The sequence below is a fragment of the Rhynchophorus ferrugineus genome, unplaced genomic scaffold (genome assembly GCF_030347505.1).
Source record: "Rhynchophorus ferrugineus isolate W39M unplaced genomic scaffold, kcgeb_rfMv2 rfM5, whole genome shotgun sequence".
NCBI classification, from domain to species: Eukaryota; Metazoa; Arthropoda; class Insecta; order Coleoptera; family Curculionidae; genus Rhynchophorus; species Rhynchophorus ferrugineus.
In genome coordinates this window covers 19,763,232-19,784,739 of record NW_027472584.1, presented here as the reverse complement: position 1 = coordinate 19,784,739, position 21,508 = coordinate 19,763,232, and the positions used below count along the sequence as shown (strand labels likewise).

The window sequence follows — 21,508 nt, the reverse complement described above, 5'->3', positions numbered from 1 at the left end:
GTAATTTTATTTTCAGTCGTTAGTTTTTTAATTGAATATTTCCCTAAATAAATACAATTCATCAAAAAATCGAAATGACATTTTTAATACAATACACATTATTATACTCAGTTAACATTTCTTCTTTTCACAATACAGATGTTCTCATGCAAAGTAATTTTGGTTGCATATATTATTTTAGGGAATTTTTAATATGAAACAGATTGTTACAATCAGGTCATATTTATTTAGTGAAGCATTTATTTATATTTAAGTTCTCTAAATACTGTTCTTTGGCATGAATATAGAAAATAGTTGAACTCTGTTTTTTAAAGGAATAATTTTGTTTACAGTTATCAGTTTACTGTTATATTAACTAAAACATGAAAATCATGACTGATGAGGTTAGCCAAATATAGAATTTAATAATAGATAAAAAAAAGTATTAAAGAAGAACTATTAAATTAACACATTCAATTTAAGGTTATAATATATATCAATATACATAATTTATTTTTATTATTTCAATTAAATTCTTAAATACTAATTTTACCCTGTAACCTGTTTACTGTTTACTTTCTCTAAGAAAATATTACATAAGGTTAAGAAATTTTGAGATAACCAACAAATTATTAACAAAAATGATATTAAGGTCTCGTGAAGCTATATAATTAATATATTTTATGATAACAACGTAAATATTACTTTAAAAAATTGTACAAAATCCCCATCATTCAACTATAATTCATCAAAGGCTCTCCCCAATAACATGTTTAATATAAAACATCTAATAGTTGTATATTGCAACTATTCTTGACATTAAATGACTAGGGAGTTTTTTTCGTACAAGATAATTTCATTTGCCAGTATTACGATATATTTTGATGACGATATTAATATTGTTTTAATAAATAATTCCCTCTTAAAAAATAATATAATATATTATTAGAAGGACCGCTAATGCGTGAGGTAATGCCATTTTTATAGGTTTAGAACCAATTTGCACAAAAAAAGCATTAATCCAATAGTGATCAGTGATATAATTTATGATAACAACATTAACATTGCTTAAAAAAATAGTACAAAATCCCCATCAATGAACTATAATTCATTAAAAGCTCTCCCCAATAACATGTTTAATATAAAACATCTAATAGTTGTATATTGCAACTATTCTTGACATTAAATGACAAGGGAGTTTTTTTCGTACAAGATAATTTCATTTGCCAGTATTACGATATATTTTGATGACGATATTAATATTGTTTTAATAAATAATTCCCTCTGAAAAAATAATATAATATATTATTAGAAGGACCGCTAATGCGTGAGGTAATGCCATTTTTATACGTTTAGAACCAATTTGCACAAAAAAAGCATTAATCCAACAGTGATCAGTGATGTAATTTATGATAACAACATTAACATTGCTTAAAAAAATAGTACAAAATCCGCATCAATGAACTATAATTCATTAAAAGCTCTCCCCAATAACATGTTTAATATAAAACAGCTAATACTTGTATATTGCAGCTATTCTTGACAATAATACGATATATCTTGATGACAGTATTAATATTGTATAAATAAATAAATCTCTTGTAAATAAATATTATAATATATTATTGGAAAAGCCGCTAATGCGTGGGGTAATGTCATTTAAATTAAAAAAAAACTCGTGAACACCTGTCCATGTCGAAAATTTTAATCCTACACATTGGCCACGCTGAACATAATTCAATAGTTGTCAAAAATAAAGGTGGACGATTGCTGGTCAATTGTCAAATCATTCTTTCAGTTTGTCCATGAAAATTGTTAAATATAAATCGTGGGATATATAATGGAAACGACCGTTTTAATTGACATTGGACGAAATCAAGGGAGACCCACAAAGCCGAACATGCAAATTCAAAACGCCAGAAGGGTCGTCGAGGATTTAGAAAACGTTGACGTTACGACAAACGTCGAAAAGTGAAAACACAATCCGAAATCCCTTTGTTTAAGCGTGTGCGGGTTCTGATCGACTGGCTCGTATCGATATGTCGAGGGTGAACGGCTTTCGGCTGGAAGCAATTGATACTTTGATAATTAGCCGACTCTACTGTGAGATATCTCGGAACGTGTACCCCCGTACTGGATTTCACCCTCAGTGGGGATTTGGAACATTGGCCCCAACGTCTGTCTCTACTTGTCTTCAGCTTTGACATTAATTCACTGGATATCTTCAGAGTTATTCGACAAATTACTCAACGTGTTTTTAATGACGTTGTTTTTAACAGGAACAATCTTCTTATCAACAGTCGACCGGTATATAATCAATTGGTTTGCTCATTACCGTCAAACCAACTATTTCATCGCAACAATTGCTTTCTCACTGTTGAAAAATTCATGACAAGCATACGATAAGAAACCGACATAATTTCTCAAAAAATATCATACCTTAAACAAAAAATACGAGATTAAATAAATAACAATTAGTTACAGCTATTTTCACAAAAAAAATTAAATTAATTTCTTGCCACTCTCATAAAACAAAAATGATTATGGAGACAATATTTTATTTAAAGAAAATACAAAACTAAGTTCTGCTGTCGTCGCTTTATAAGGAATGACAATCACTTTTTTACTTATTTGCCAACCTTAAATTCTATTTATTTCAGGAATATTTTTTTTAGGTCAGTTCAATACTATTATTTTATAAATTATGCATCATAATAATTGAAATTGTGTTTAATAATATAATGATAACAATACGAAGAATTTGAAGATAGTATAACCTCCTAGTTACATATGTTTACATTTTCTTGGAAGCTTATTATTGTCTTCATTTAGAAACAGTTTTGCTTTTATCTAACAATTTCAACATTACTCATGCCTCACTTCATTCATTCTACATAAAATACAATACACTGTCTTATGTTATTTAAAAAAAATAATATTATTTAACAACAAATTAGAGATTAATTAAAAGTCAATTATAGCTGATTTGACAAAAACGTAATTTCTTGTCATCCTCATAAAACAAATACAGAAAATACAAAATCAAGCGAAGTTTTTTTCGAAGCTTTAATATAAAAAATTTAAGAGGACATCAACCCATATTTCAACATATCCACCAAACTTAACTCCATCTGATGACTATTATCCAGTCACAGCGGGAACCCATTCTATAACCTTTCCTTTAAGGTTATAGAAAACGAATATTTCCAAGTGTCTATTTTTTATGTGAAATAAATTTCCTAAACTATGTGTAATGTTGAAATCATGCTCCTAGTATTATCACATTATTTTTGTGATATAGTTTGCTAAATATTTGATATACTACAAATGTTACAAGTAAAAATTCACTGCAATAAAATAATTTTATATTAGTTCCTATCCTAAGCAACGTTAAAATAACTATCTAATTAAGGGCAAATGAATGGAACTACTTCAAAGTATATTTGTACAGTAGAAAAGCTCAATTTGTGGAATTCACATTAAATTAAATCAAATTAAATATGCAAAATTTGCTCACATTCTCGGCCACTGATTAAATGTATTTTAATTATGTTCATTTTGAAAGGCCCTGCATTATATAACATTATATATTTCGACCGTATTCCATAAATGACCAACAATATAAATATCCATTTCCAAACTATTAATAAAATAAATACTGCCCACTTAAAATAGACATAAAATGCCAACGAATAAAACCCATTTTTTTAAACATAATTTATTTCAATCGATATTATCATATTGTATTAACCCAGGTTTTTTTTCTATATATAATATGAAAATGCTAGATGAGAATTAAAAATTAATTTCAGTATTTGTACAGTCAAATAATAGTGAAATTACATCGCTTTTGATGTTTTTGAATGCATTTAACGTTAAGGGGTTATACTATCTTTTTGAATTTTTTTCCTCAAAAACCATAATAGATTTAAATTAAATTTTTATGCTCTAATATGTATGTTTTCAAGTAAACCACCAATATTTTGATATAAAGGTAGAAGAAAATATGGCGCTGTGAAATAATCCACCTAGTACAAAAGAAATTTTATTTAATTAATATTTTTATTATAGCCCTTTAGGTACATAGGCTTCAGAATTTATAACTTAATATAATTATAAGTTAGGAACTTATCATTATATGTTGATAAATTAAAATTATTAAGCCATTCAACAACATTTCTAACAATTTCATCAACATACCTGAACTCATCTCTCACTTCATTTATTCGAATAATTCATTCATAACATTAGTATATATTATAACATTCATACTATCCTATATGTGTTAAACTATATGTGTATAACAAATTTGAAGCGTATTTACAACAATATTAAAGCTAAACCAGCTATCTATTGCGATGGCAAGCAAGGGGATCTTAAAATTTTTTCACCAATTGGTCAATTCTTGATAAGTGTGAAATATTTTCGGTAAATTAATTTTGTTTTACTCAATTTCGTTCGTAGGTTCATAACGTCAGTGATAAATAATGGGGGTTAGGTTCGGATGAATTTCCGGTATTTATTTTCTTATACATTACTTTATATTATGGTTAGTTCCACAAAACTAATAAAAAATTATGTAGGTTTAAAGTTTTATTTATTAACAAAAAGTTTTCGACATTTTGTTTTTTGTAAATTATTGGACTAATTTACCTGTTTTGTTTTTCAAAATGAAATATTTGTTGTAATATAGAAGATTGTTATAGAGAGGACTGGTTGAATGTATTGAGATTACAAAAATTACGAACTAAATATTTATCAAAAGGGACAATATCCGGTGAATATGTCGTGTAATATAGATGTAGATTTTACATATTTTGCAATATGTGCTTACACATGTGCCAAATTAATTTTCTTCTGAGAAAAATGTCTGAAAAAGTCTTCATTCTTCTTTGTTTTTTAATCTTTTTTATCATTGCCGTTGATAGTTGAAGGTATATATATATATATATATATATATATATATATATATATATATATATATATATATATATATATACAATTTAATTAAATTTTGGTGTATTTTTCAAGCGTAACATTAAAAAATATACGTGAAAATTTGCCTACTCTGATTTGCCACTGCTGAAAAAATTAGGCTTCATTCAACGCGAAAACAGTATCATACGTGATTTGGACCACCATTCCGTTGTTTTGTTTCATTTTTACACTATGGAAACTTGTACATGTGCTTTCCCCCGAAGGGTTATTTTTTTATTGAATTTTCCCTAGATTTATAATCCATACAATCAGCGTTGTTATCAGCAATCGATCAGAACGTTTTGTTCGAAAAAGAACAATAAAATCAACTACGATATATCGAACGAATTTTATAATATATACGAGTATAACAGAAAAAAAATTCGTTGATTGATGACTGAATGAACTAATTTTAAAGCATTTGTTTTAGCGAATGGAAGGTTTTTGTTATTTAGTCCTTACGCTGTTCCAATATTTGAATTATGTTTCAGGAAAATAACACATACTTTGAGGAAATTGAAATTGTACATGACAATCAACCAATATCTTGTGAGAGAACCTATTTCTCACCTTTCTAGTTATTTAATATTTTTTTATATTCTCAACTTAATCAAGAACTTTTCATTGCACTTATCAGTTACAGATAACAAGTTAGGTGTCGATCCGAATACATGACGTTGGCATATAACATGTCAATTGAAAAGTTCCCGGCCTGCCATAGTAAAACATATTTTTTTGGCAAAATTAGTTTTTTTTATTCAACATAATTTCCTTCAAGGGTAATACACTGATTATAGCGACCCTTCAACTTTTCGATACAATTTTTGTAGTACGATTTGTCCTTTGCTTCAAAATAGGCCTCAGTTTCGGGAATCGCCTCTTCATTCGACGAAAATTTCTTCCCAGCGAGTATTCTTTTGACATCTTAGAATAGGAAATAGTCGCTGGGAGCCAGATCTTGAGAATACGGCGAATGAGGAAGCAATTCGAAGCCCAATTCATGGATTTTTGCCATCGTTTTCACTGACTTGTGACATAGTGCATTGTCTTGGTGAAGCAGCACTTTCTTTTTTTTCTTTTTCTTTTTTTCTTCAAATACGGCCGTTTTTCGGCGATTTCGTCCTTCAAATAGTCCAATAGTCGCTATTGAGGATCCTTTCTTTTTCAAGATAGTCAATGAAAATGATTCCATCCAAAATACAGATGCCATAACCTTGCCAGCCGACTGTTACGTTTCCCACGCTTTGGAGCGGGTTTATCGTGTGCAGTCCACTAGGATGACTGTCGTTTGGACTTCGGAGTGAAATGATGGAGCCATGTTTCATCCATTGTCACATATAGACACAAAAACTCGGGTTTATTACGCTTAAACATCTTCAAACACTGCTCCGAATCATCAACTCGTCGTTGTTTTTGGTCAAAAGTGAGCTCGGGCGGCACCCACTTTGCACAGACTTTTCTCATACCCAAACATTTGTGAATGATATGATGTACACGTTCAGTTGATATCTTTGAGTGTCTGCTATTTCATTCAATTTCAATTTACGATCATTCAAAATAATTTTGAATTTTTTAAATGTTTTCAACTGCGTTCACCGTCTTCGGTGCTCATTTCACCACGTCTAAACTTAGCATACCAATCATTGATGGTTAATTTTCCTGGGGCAGTGTCCGGAAACTCGGCATCAAGCCAAGTTTTTGCTTCGACTGTATTTTTTTTCCTTCAAAAAGCAATATTTTATCAACATATTTTTTCACAATAACAAAAGTTGCTTCGCTCGAAATGCTATTATTATATAATTCACAAACTAATGATCCGACAGCTGTCAAATTTATACACACATCTTTTCACGGTTAGGGCTAACTAAAAAACATATGGATTTAATTCTAGTAGCGCCATATATGTGTCAGGCCGGGGACTTTTCAATTGAACTGTTATTGTTATTTATTGGTTGGTATATTCTTCTATCCTAGATCTCATTTTCAGACCTAATTATATTTTATTAAGGAGATTTTTGTTGCTGATTTTAAATCCTCGTAATACCCATCTACATTGTTGTGGGTATTATTAGTATCTACAACTAAAAATTGTCAATTTGTATCGTAAAATCTTTACTTGTATAACATAAATTGTTTTTATATTATTTGGTTAGCGAGAAAGTATTTTATTTCTCACTATAAAGCTGGTAATACTATATTACTAATCCAGTAATACTGTAATAGTGAATATTGTAAATTTTATGCGAAAGGGTCAAAATGCACAGTTTAACGTTAATAACACTTCGTAAAAAATAATATTGTACATATTTTTTAATAAGATAATTTATAAATCACAGAATTTAGTAAAGTGACACCATATATTGTAATCCTTTAAAATTATTTCACAATCCTAGTAGTGTTAAGTCGGATTATGTATAGGTTTTTGATAGAGTTTTTCCTTCCTTTTTTAACTATTTTGAGATTCATTTTCCTGCCAACGTAATATATAACAACATACGATTTTAGTTAACCATCCTTATTGAACTCTCCGTTATTTCTAAATAAATCATTCACGTCTGATAAACACGATTTATTTATTTATTAAAAGCCTAACATAGTTTGGTTGTTCCGCCGCCTATTTCGTACGTTTTTCTCTCAATCGACTTCACAAAAACAAACGTGCAAATTATTATTCGAACAATACGACTTGACACATGGCAAAGATTTCGTTATACATAACGTATATTTGTTCCTCTGTCCCTGTTTTTTTTTTATTATTTCTTTGTGAAAAAACGCGTGAAATATTTTATTTAAAATAAAGAAGAAGAAAAAAAGACAGATAAAACACTGGCTTTACCTGTTCTAGCAAACAGCTACAGAAGCTGCAGACTCAAAAACCAATTTAAAGGCGATCACATTGGGGATAAGGTGACGCATTTTATAAACTCCAGATAGAATTGGTATGTCTTCCAAAATCGGAATAGTAACACGCCTTTATATTGTCAGTTTACACGAACAAAATCGGAATAATGTTTATATTTGATTTATCCGAATACACCATTTAATCCCTATTACATAATAAACAAAATAAAAGATTAATTAAACTATCAAAAAGTTGTTAAATGTTACATCCGATCAAAAAAAAAAGAAAGAATAAAAGATCCTGTAAATGTTTTCGTATCACAATATACACAAAAATCGCCCAAAGCTTTTTTTTTATATCAGCTGGAGATAATTTAGTTTTTTTTATCTCATGTCAGGTAATTTTATTGTTTTAAAACAAAAACGTCGTTTGTTATTTTTGAGTACACAGGAACAAAACATATTTAAATGAACGATTTATTCATTTTGACACATCTAAGATCTCGGCTCACCTTTGTTCGACCTTGAACCAGAATATTTTCATTACCCCACGGCAAATAAATAAGAGATATTTGTATGATAATAGTTAAAAATACCTGATGATTTCTATGGTGAATCACGTTTTTATGTTAAAATGTAGGTGATTTTGTTGGGATTTCACCAAAATTGCGACGAAATGTGCACCTGCCATCTGATGGAACAATGATTTTATTTCATTAAATAAATAATTTAGGAATTTATTTCCTTATAATTTTGTTTGGATATCGGCATTTTGAGAATAGAAATAATTACATTTTTATTTATCTACATCACAATATTTTTTTTGACATTTAATTTTTTTATTTTTGCATTTAATATTGTTCAAACCTATTTATAACAGTTTTTCATCTTTTCTATAATTTTATGTATATAAAATAGTTTAGAGAAAGTTTGGTAGAAAAATAAATATCAAAATAATTTTTTGGTTAAATCAAATATCGCGTATTATCAGCAAATGTAACCATAATGATTTGTGGTATATTACCTGTGTAAAGTAAGTAAAGTGTTGGCCCCAATAGACTTCCCTGTTGTACACCTATTTCAGCTTATTTCACTGTAAAATAGGCTTTCTCTCGTTCGACTATATCGTAAATAGTGTTTGGAATGAGTGACTTTTACAATTGACCGAGGCCATTTATTGGAAAATAATAAATTTATTATTACTGGACCTAATATATAGGAAGAAAGGTTCTAAATTTCTAAAAAAAATGTTGAGTTTCGAAATCCACAAGTGGATATCTATCCGATATATTACTATGATAATGAATTCCATATCAACTAGCCGACGAGTACTATTTAAATATTTTGCATTATTCTATATATAATTCGGACACATATATACCCCATCTGACGTAATTATGTATGTAAATGGATGCCATAGCCCTTAACAAGATGTTATATTTTATTACATATCTAATGGAAGGCGATTGTGGTGACAGAAGTTATGCAAATTTCAACCACAACGGTATAACTTATGTCTTTTGGCCCCACCATAACTTATTGCCGCTTCATTCTTGAAATTATTCGCCTTTACGTTAGAAAATCCGGATTTACTTCGAAATCCGACGTATTCAAAGTCCTGATTAGAATATTTATTGCTTAATACGTATCGATTGAATAAAAAACTACGTGAGTGGTATATTAAAAATCTCCGGAGCAGTTGAAATGATGAGACCGAAGAACCGAAGTTATATACATAATTAGTAAAATATCCAAATCTACTTAAGATTCTATCAGAACCTTTAATAATCCCTATCCGAAATGATCGATAAAAAATTATATTACATTTTTCCGATGAAGCAATCAAATTAAAATTCCCTCATCTAGACGTGCTTTAATTAAAAAGACCAAAACAGCCAATTTAGATTTACATCATCAATACTCCTTTATTGTTTTCATTATAGTTTTTCAGCTTCACTGTTTTCGACGGTCTTGTCATCTAATTTTTCTGGTTGACCTACGCATTCATGATCCGTGTGATTAAAATCTTAATCCCGAACCATTCGGGTACCAGTTTCTAATTTTAACTACGTCCTTAAGACGATATAAATCATTTTTAACATTTCAACAACTTCTTTCGAGCGTCACAGAATTTTTTTTATATAACATCTTTATTAGATACGCTTAGTACAATCTTAATTTACAATTAATTTACTACTACTTTTCCTATGTACTTGGATTAATTAACAAGCAAGACGAGTAGGAGAAAATACATCAGTATGTATTCCTCAATTATAAAATTATAATTATTTATTAATTATTAACTTATAGCTATAGTTTACACTAATCGTACACACTAAATGTTCACACAAGTTCGTATGGTTTTGTTCGTTTCAATCTCCTGACATCCTGTCCAGCAGTTGTATTGCTTCCACGTTAGTATGATTTAGTAATCTTCTTTCGTGTTTCAAGGCGAAATCCTGCACAACTTCGCAAATTCATTTGATTTCCATTCATTGAATTTGGTAATCGATTGAAGAACCTTGTTTTGACAGCGCTGTATGACTAACTGATTTGAATTTTTAGTGCAACCCCATATTTGCACCCCGTAGGTCCAAATTGGCTTTATAATTGTACTATAGATCAACCTCTTTGATTTTAGATCAAGTTAAGAGTATCTTCCGACTAACCAGTATAGTTGTTTTATTTTGGTTCTAATGTGTTTTGCTTTTTGTCTAAAGTGATGCTTCCAATTTAATCTACCGTCAAGATGGATTCCAAGGTATTTTGCTGATTCTGCTTGAGGAATCGGGCATCCACTGAGTGATATAATTAAGTTTTTGTTATTTCGTCTTAATGCAAAATTAACGTGGACAGATTTGGAGCTATTAAGTTGAATTTTCCAATCTTTCGTCCATTTGTAGATTTTGTTGACTGCCACTTGCACTTTTTCTATTGCCCTAGGCAGAGATATATATTTTGCCATAATAACTGGTGTCGTCAGCAAAGGTTCCAAGAAGTGTTTCTTTTGTTGTTGGAATGTCAGCAGTGTAGAGCAGATACAGGAGAGGTCCTAAGACGCTACCTTGTGGAACTCCAGCCGAGATATTTTCAAATGTCGAGAACGCCATTTCGTGCGATACTCTAAATTTTCTTCCGAATAAATATGACTCCAGCAATTGACAATAGTTACGCGGTAACAATTTGCTCATCTTACAACAGAATGTTTATTTTACTTTATATAGGGTGGTTCATATCTGAATATCCCTCTTTTATTAATTTTTTGTCCTTACTTTGGTTAATATGACCCTTTTAATGACCTATAGGTCATTACTTAGCCTCTAAAGTATATATTACCAATCCGTTCAATAAGCAGTCATCTAAATTTATGACGCCAAAATGTCACAATGTTGCCACATCAACTTTTAGTTTAAGTTCAAGTTTAAGTTAAATTCTCGTTATATTCAGCAAATATCATTTATATTGATATTTACATTTAGGCGATTTTAAATAAATAAATAATAATAACGTCTAATGTATATATTACCTGTTTTGACTCTACTAACTAATCGGCTTCGGCCTTTTTAACAAGAGTTAAAATAATAAGTAACGATTTGAAATTTATTACAACAAGCAAAGCACCAAACCGTTAAGCCGGTTAACGATCATATATCACTAATTTTTTGAAGAATTTTGCAGACTTTTGAGAAAAAGGCGAATTTTGTAGGCTGATTCCGTAACATGTTCGAACGTATCAAACAGCATTGTATCTCTTTTTAACTAGAATAAAATGGGAAAGAAAATATTTTCTGGTCTTGAAACGATTTTACAAATTGCGATAGGCTATACATTCGACATCATGATGACTTGAGTTCACTGTTATTTTATATAGACTATAGTTACGTTCATGATACTTTCTAGGATTTTATTCTAAAATAAATTGTATTATTTATTCACACTACTTCTATTAGAATATGCCGATAAACTGAATTCGCTAGATCTACATACAGGTTTGGACGATTCTTACCAGAATAGGTTTGTAGAGTGTCTGAATAGTTTCCAATGGAATATTGCCCCATTCTTTTACCACATTTACTTTTACCACACCACCACATCTTCCAATAGCTTCAAAGTTATTAGAAATGGAAATCTCTTCTTCACTATCTGCTCTAAAACTTCCCATAACAGTTCAGTTAGGTTGGGATCTGGTGATTGTGTTAGCAAGGCAACATGTTTAACAATATTTCTATGCTACTCAAACTACGACTGGCTGTGTGTATAAGCGCGTGATCATCTTGGAATATGTCAGGATATCGTCACAAGCAAAAAACCTTTATTTCCTGTAGAAATAATATATTTTCGAAATTAATCGTCAGTTGTCTTTAACATATCCAAAATCCACATCAACTCTAGCTGCGAACAAAACATTTGTGATTAAATATCATTGACAGGCGAGATATGTATTTTTCTTTTTCTATAACTTATTTATAACTTATCAAACATCTCATTACGTCGGAGAAATGACGCAGATCGCGCAATTTGTCCTGAAATCGAAATATCCATTTGATTTACTTCGATTCATTCAATCGAACAATTTTCGACAGTATTATTCGCAGCGAAAAATAAAGAGCAAAAATCTTAACGGCTTTATATGGACGCGAAACAACGTGTCTCCTGAAAATAGCAAAGGAAAATGGGAACGAACGTATTGTCATGGTACACAGCAGGAATTACGAGTGAAATACAAAAATTAAATGTCAGTAACAAGTTCCGTTAGAACATGTTACCAATTCTATACAATTAAGTATGTCAATTTTATTGCCGTAATCTTTATACACTATTGTGATAAAAAAAATAGTAAGACTTAATTGAATTCGTTAAATTGGCAAGACACCTGGGTCAAATTTTAATTACATTGTCTAGACAATAATGTGTTTTTATGATAAATTGCAAATATATACTTTAAAACTTGTTATTATATGTTACTAGCGACCCACCCCGGCTTCGCACGGGTGCAATGCTGATACTAAATTAAATAAACTACAGAAAAAATATGAACGTTGTATATAAAAACATAGCGGCCCGCTCCGACTTTGCACGGGCATAAAATATATATGCCTATGTCACTCAATGAAAACATGATTAAAATCGATCCAGTATTTTTGGTTCATTCATTACTGCCCTTGGCCTGCACGCATTAAATTTGGAGTAAAACAATTCCTCTTCCCCTATACTTACTATGAAGATTTCCTGCTATCTTTGGAATATCTAAATTCATACAATTTTTATTACATTACACATTTTTAAACGCAAATTTTAAATTTGTAATATCTCCGAAAATATTTGTTTAATTTACATGCTGTAAGGAACCATATTGATCTATATTAATTGCACACTATATTTAAGATACTTAATTCGATAAGGATTAATGCCGTATTGCTTAAAATAGCTTCGTAAATAAGCCATTTTCTCACGTAAAAAGTAAACAATAAAAATGGTTAATGTGGGTTATCCCTAAAAGATAAACATATACCATCGCGGACTTTTTTGTAGACCTTTTTATGGTGTACAATACTGTAGTACATTAATTTGATCAAACTCGTAGGGTAATTTACGACATCACGTTAGAAACCTCTAAAATTAGCAATGTTGCCTTAGTATATTATGCATGTATTATACATATAAACCTTCCTCTTGAATCACTCTATCTATTGAAAAAAACCGCATCAAAATCCGTTGCGTAGTTTTAAAGATTTAAGCGCACATAGGGATATAGGGACAGAAAAGGCGACTTTGTTTTATACTATGTAGTGATTATATGTTCAGTGAGCGTATTCATAAAGTGAATATAGAAACTATTCATTAAATCTAACTACAATAATAAATATTTAGTCATTATATAAATGTACTCACTTAATCGACTCAAAATAATCTCTATCTAATACACCAGAAATCATGATAACAGAAAATTCAAAGCTATATACTAACGGATGGATTTTTTAACTTCAAAATTGCAAAGAATCACCAAATTACAACAGGCTAGACTTGGTTTCAGGACGATGGATCCAAGTGTCAAACTTCAAGTGATAGTAGTGTTGAGAATTATCGACTGTTTATTAATTTACTACTTTTTACTATCGTCTGTTTCGTAATTGTAGTATGATTGTTGATAACAATATATTGTACATTAATATTGCAGCATTTTAGAACTCTATTTTTCAAGATTATTTATTAATGTAATAGAGTAAAAATATATTTTGATTGATAATTAGTAAAATAATTTTGACTTCATTTATGTTATCTTGGCAACCATCAGGTCTTTTTTTGATTGGCTTTTTCGATTTTCTAGGTCTCTCAAGATGTTTGTTCAAGCTTTTTGAATTTTAAAGCCTTTCATTGAAGTTTCAACAAATAATAATCTTAAAATACTACTGATAAACGATAACAAAATTATTATTGTATTTAAAAAGGTTGTGATGGTTAAATAGTTGATAAAGATTTATTGAAAAAATAAGATGCAAATATTTAAAGGTCATTACTCCATTCCTGTTTACAATCAAGTCAAATACATAGAATATAAAAATAATTTTACATCATTCAATATGAAACTGTTCTTTTTAACGTAATATAATCCAGCAAGTCACTCTATTTATTATTGTGCAATTTTCTAATTTTTTTTGTCGATTTAATTCTTCAAAAAGGCGTAATTAATATTCACTTTAGTCGTCTTGATTGGCACAGTGTTAAAGACAGGTCTGTCGGTCCTCCTACTGTTTCGATAGACGCGGGTTCGAATCCTGCTGGAGCATGATCGTGAATTTATATTTGTGACCGTTTAACATTTGTAATTAACCTTAGGCAAGAGTGAAAAATCCGAGAAGGAAAATAATCCCAGTCACGCTAGTAACCAGCCTGGGTAAGATCGAATGCCTTCTGGGATGATTTCTAAGTTGGTCACTCGCTAATTGGTAAGCTTGATGAGGAGGACCGTGGTTCGGAGCCCACGTTAAACTGTAGGTCCAGATAAACCCCCGTTGGTAAAAAGGAGACACACACACACACACACACACATATATATATATATATATATATATATATATATATATATATATATATATATATATGTGTGTGTGTGTGTGTGTGAAAACATTTTAAAATATTTTCTGGACCATTTTGTATTTTACTGTTTACACTGACATCATTAATAAACTAAGATAAAAAGAAAAATGTTATTATATTATATTATTTGCTATTTCAATAATAATGAGGGTATTATAGATTCCCTGTTATTATTCAACAGATTTAATGATTTAACACGTCTTTAATGTAGTATATATAAATCCATATTAGCTGGAGGTGTTAATATTAAGCGATACTATTAAACGATCGGAAAACATTAATTAGAAACTTCGCGTTTCTGTTTGTTTAATGTGTTAAGAATTTAATTGTTCCCTTTTATAAATTGACAATAGACTTTCAAACGAATATTGAGTTTAACCATCCAATAATTTAGCCTGAATGCAAAGTTTGTGTTCTGAACATTGTACATATAGAGACGCGATGACTGATTACACTATGCCATTCTATACACACAGCAATCGTAAACCTTATTACTAATAGTAAAATTTAATCATTCCATCTCCCGTTACGCTTTCATGCTATTACGAATTGTGGGTGGGTAATTTATTATTTAAACAAGAGCAATATTTACCACTATCATCGGTATTATCCGCTAAGGATTATTTTGATTGTTATTTGTCATTGGCATTACGCACATCCAATAGCCAGTTCGGTTATTGATGTGATGTTTAATATGTGTTTGATCCATAGACATTTCAGCTAACCTATTTGGCTAGTTATCTACTACAAAGATGTAATTACACGGTCTATTAAAGCCGTATCATTAATTATATGTTTTTCTTCATTGTAAGATTCTAAAATTTTTTGACTAAATTCGAATAGATATATAATATTTAGAATATTTTATTTATGTTTCTCTTTATTTCAGGTTGTGGTTGAATCTCAAACATCGGCACTAGAATATGGCGATATTGTCGTTGAAGAAAAGTCCCCAGTAAATCAAGACTTGCATTTTGACTCCCAACTAATGCATCTCTACGTTATGACCGCTCGAAAGGTACCGTATTAAATTTTATTATCATATATAATATTGTGAGATAGAGCTGACTGGAAAAACATTTTTTGGAATTTTGAATTAATTAAAATTAAAGGCAAGTTTCTTGTTTTTTATTCGTTGGTAGTTGTATCAGGTAGATGTGATAGACACTGAAGTCTTGCTACTTTAAGTCAATATATTATAGTTATTTTTTATGTTTTAGTTAGTACTTAAATAACCTATTGGATAAGAAACAGCTATTAGAGGTTTTTAATGCTAAATATCATCATTTTTGTGTTCAAATCTGAAAGAATTGCCTCTATCTTCAACCAATAAGCTGATACATAACATCAGCACCTAATATAGAGGTATACCGACTGGAAAAAAATTTTCTGGAATTTTGAATTAAGATTAATCAAAAGATTTTTAACTTATGAAAGTTTCTTGTTTATTTTTATACGTTGGTAGTTGTATCAGGTAGATGTGATAGACACTGAAGTCTTGCTACTTTAAGTCAATATATTATAGTTATTTTTTTATCTTTTAGTTAGAACTTAAATAACCTGTTGGATTAGAAACAGCTATTAGAGGTTATTAATACTAAATATCATCATTTTTGTGTTCAAATCTGAAAGAATTGCCTCTATCTTCGACCAGTAAGCTGATTCATAACATCAGCACCTAATATAGAGGTATACCGACTGGAAAAAAATTTTCTGGAATTTTGAATTAAGATTAATCAAAAGATTTTTAACTTACAAAAGTTTCTTGTTTATTTTTATACGTTGGTAGTTGTATCAGGTAGATGTGATAGACACTGAAGTCTTGCTACTTTAAGTCAATATATTATAGTTATTTTTTTATCTTTTAGTTAGAACTTAAATAACCTGTTGGATAAGAAACAGCTATTAGAGGTTTTTAATACTAAATATCATCATTTTTGTGTTCAAATCTAAAAGAATTGCCTCTATCTTCAACCAATAAGCTGATACATAACATCAGCACCTAATATAGAGGTATACCGACTGGAAAAAAATTTTCTGGAATTTTGAATTAAGATTAATCAAAAGATTTTTAACTTACGAAAGTTTCTTGTTTATTTTTATACGTTGGTAGTTGTATCAGGTAGATGTGATAGACACTGAAGTCTTGCTACTTTAAGTCAATATATTATAGTTATTTTTTATCTTTTAGTTAGAACTTAAATAACCTGTTGGATTAGAAACAGCTATTAGAGGTTATTAATACTAAATATCATCATTTTTGTGTTCAAATCTGAAAGAATTGCCTCTATCTTCGACCAGTAAGCTGATTCATAACATCAGCACCTAATATAGAGGTATACCGACTGGAAAAAAGTTTTCTGGAATTTTGAATTAAGATTAATCAAAAGATTTTTAACTTACAAAAGTTTCTTGTTTATTTTTATACGTTGGTAGTTGTATCAGGTAGATGTGATAGACACTGAAGTCTTGCTACTTTAAGTCAATATATTATAGTTATTTTTTATGTTTTAGTTAGTACTTAAATAACCTGTTGGATAAGAAACAGCTATTAGAGGTTATTAATACTAAATATCATCATTTTTGTGTTCTAATATGAAAGAGTTGCTTCTATTTTTGACCAATAAGCTGGTTCATAACATCAGGAATATAGAGGTGTAGATGACTGGAAAAACATGTTCTGCAATTTCGAGTTAATTAAAATTAAACGAATGAAAAAATGGTGTAAAACAATTTGTACAACGTGTAAACTGAGATTTGACTTAAATCAATTTGTTTTTGGTGAAGAAATCAGTGGAACAAGAAGGTATAACGATTTTAAAAGTTTCCTTTGTTTTCCTCGTCCCCAATTTAAGCCACCAGTTCCTCTCTCTCTCTCTTCGTCCTAATATGCCAAAAAATACATTTCAAAAACATAGGTAATTTAAATACTTCAGATTATTTTTCCAGTTTGACGGGGGGTTTATTAGGCTACGAAAGTATTCAAATCTGTCTTTTTTTTTAACATAATTCTGAAATTACTTAACTTTGTTATACAGATTTTAAAATCTCTTCGGCTGGTCAAAGTTTTAACATTTTATAAGACAGCCGACACTAATAGGCATGCAAATTTAATGGAAATTCGCCATGAATTTTCCGACATTAAATATTCATGGTTTCGATTATTTTTATTAAAAATATATATTTGGAAAAAAATAATAAATAATTATGGGTGTCTTTCTTTAAAAAAGTTCTTTCTCGTCCTATATTATTAAGTAATTATACTATCCTTATTTAAAGTATGCGTGATTTATTTATTAACAGGAAATGCGAACTTAATTTCAATCAGTAAATGATCAGAATAATGATCAGTAAGAAGGTTCTTTTTTTACAACATTCATCATTTTCTCATCAATTCTAGTCAATTCCGCTTATTTCGCCAAACCGCTCTATCCGCCTGATTTAACTCTTTCAAACTTTTGATAATTACCTCCACTCGAAAAACGGTTTAAAGGTGATGAGGTTAAATACTAGGCTAAAAATCAAATTCAACAACTTTTCGGAAGACTAAAATTAAATTCCGCGCACAAAAAGCGTTTTATTTCAAAACCGCATATAGTAGGAGTGTCGGCCATCGAGAAAAATATCGATATTTTCAAAAAATATCGATATATCGGAGAAAAGAAAATATCGATAATTTTTTGCAATATATATTGATAATTTTAATAAGCCTTTAGGGTAAATGATGTGGCTCGGTGAATGGAGATAAAACGAAATGAAACAGTGGTGTTTACATTATGTGACCGTTATTTATTGGCAAGTTATTTATTAAAAATGTGAAACATACAATTAGATAAAACGGATGGCAGCGGTGTTACCTGGAGACGAGGCTTGGCCAGTCGATGGTGGCACGTCTAAACCAAACGATGGTTGAGCACTGAATGAATCGAAAATCTCTTGAATAACATCCCAGATAAACGTCTCGGGGTTGCCGCCAGCTATTCGTTATCGGGTTCTAGTTGGCGCTGCTGGCACCCTGTGCCCGTGTTCAACATCTGGGATTATATTTCTGGGTATTTTGTAAACCGTTATTCCACGATGTAAAATTCGACATGCCTCAAGGTCGCTACAAACCGTTACAATTAAGTTCCATGAAAGTTGACATGAACACACTTGTCATACATTTTGTTAAATTTAATACCCCAACTGTTGTTTGATTATTTTCTGATAATTTTCATATAGACATGTAATCATTCTTCTTCATTTTTGAAGAATTTGTTAATTGTTTGGTTAGGTCTAAAATATCACAGTGTTTTAAGACATTCCATGGCATCCATGATAGTCTAACTGTTTCCAACCAGAATATATGATATATTCAGCATATTTCAAGATAAATAGTTTGTTAATACACAAGGCATTAGGATGGAACAAATAATTGACTAAAAGACTCATTTAAAACTCTGTTATAGTGAAGGAACGTACTAGATGTTTCAAAACATTGACTTATAAGCAGTAATAAAAAATATCATTCTGGAAATACTCCATTGGTTCACTGAATGAAATAAAGATTTCAAAAATCAATTTCCATTGTTTGTGAACGTCAGTGTGATGGCTCATTGAAAGTTGTACTAACCTAAAAAAATACCAAGCACTATATAAAAGACTAAATATTTATTTTAGACCCAGTTCGTTCTGTTTTAGTTCTGGTAGAATAGTTTCCGTACATATTAAGTAAAACTAATTGGGAATATTTTTCTTTTACGAGTAAAAAATGCAAAGGAAAGAAAGAAAAATTTATTTTCGGTTCTAGGACAACAGCGACAAAAAAGTTTTTATCCGAATCCGGCCACTCAGTTAATTATAGGAAAACAAAATAAAATGTTTTTATACCGGCTTATCTCATGTACGGTTTTTTTAGAGTGGGCGTTGAGGGAAGTTGGAATTAGATTTAAAGTTTTATTGGCGGAATGTCCACACCGTCCACCGACCTAAAAAAACCTCGAAAAAAATTAAGTTTTTTAACTTCCGAAAGTTTCTTGTTTATTTTTATTCGTTGGTAGTTGTATCAATCTGCAGGTAAAGGCGAAGATGCTGAAGTATTACTACTTTAAGTCATTATAGTTACTTTTTTATTTTTACTTATTACTTAAATAACCTGTCTATTATTTTCAACCAGTAAAAAAGATAAACTGTGTGACTTTCTGGAGCTGAAATTACCACTTAAATATTATAATTTATAGATTAATTTAAATAGGTATATTTTAAGAATTACATCTGTATCCGAAAAGTAAAATATTTTTTTTATCATTTTCAAGTTCTTTGCTGTCATTTCTGTTCAAATAATTGAACACTACTAAAAATGACAGGAATTATAAAGATTGTTACAACGAATTCAATGTTATATTAATAAGTTGTAACATTTAGTTTTTCAGTTATGCAATTAAAAGTGAATTTTTAAAACAATTTTGGATTGTTTATGTCACGTATCTTAAAAATTATAAATTTTAAAGCAATGTAACATGCAACCTTTAGTTTTGAAGTTATACTAAAGTAGTATAGTGTATTCAAAAAAATATTGAATTTCAAGTATTAAATATTTTAAAAACTATGAATTGTAAAACAATTTAACATGGATTTTCGTGTCTTTCGCCCCAAAAAATGTTCACTTTTTCACTTTTTGTACGTATCTACTCGTGAAAATTTGCGATGTTTTGTCATTTTTAAGTTTATTACTCTATTTTTTTGTTCAAATGACCGTAAATTAATGCAAATTACAGATATTATAAAGAATTTTTCGCTGAATTAATAGCAATTAATTTAATTTTTATACAGCGCTTAGTTTTTAGCTTATACTAAGAGAAATGTGTTTTCAAAAAACGAGTAGATTTCTGTTCATGTAACATATCTTAAAAATTAGAAATTCTAAAGCAATTTAACGTGGATTTTCGTTTCTTTTACTCCAAAATACATATATTTTGAAAATTTTATTCTTTCTTGAACCAGTAGCTTTTGAGTTATACAGTGAAATAAGTTTTTTGAGAAAATTATTGGATTTGTGTTTATATCACATATCTTATATTGAATTATACGGAAATTTAACATGGATTTTTCGATTCTTTCGTATCTTTATGCGAGAGGTAAAATATACCGACGTATTGAGTAATGCTTTATTTTAAACTATTAATTTTCCTAAAAATACACTGAAAAATTGCTCTAATTTTATTTGAAAACATTTTTCGTACTGTTAACTAGTTAATTATCGAAAGATAATCTAACGACCCAATTCGGTACACAAAATTAAGTTCGTTGTTATCCGAAAGCTATCGCAGGTAATCAACCCTTTTAATAATGCCAGAAACTACAAAACAGTTAAGATACTAAATTATAGATCGCCGGCAATTCGCCATTGGGCATACTTTCTGACAATTCCAGGAGCTTTTCAACAATTACCTATTAACTGGCAGTTGCACGATCTATTTAAAAATGGTTTCCCAGTCTCTTGAGCTCGTCAAATATTGATTCGCTAGTTTCCATCATTATTTAAGGTCCGCTGCAATATTTATTAAGTGAAAATTAACTATCTTTATCAAGGATATCCGTTCTTTTCCGTTCAATTTATTGAAAATGTTTCAAA

At 29.8% G+C, this 21,508-nt stretch overlaps 1 protein-coding gene across 2 annotated transcripts in view; it reads left to right on the top strand.

Moving 5' to 3' along the window:
* Positions 1–21,508, top strand: part of PlexA (Plexin A) — a 366,159-nt gene that overhangs the window by 325,134 nt on the left and 19,517 nt on the right. For both annotated transcript variants that reach the window (XM_076405520.1, XM_076405522.1), the window contains exon 4: positions 15,785–15,913. In XM_076405520.1, the coding sequence (XP_076261635.1) occupies positions 15,785–15,913 (129 nt within the window). The remainder of the gene's footprint in view (positions 1–15,784; positions 15,914–21,508) is intronic.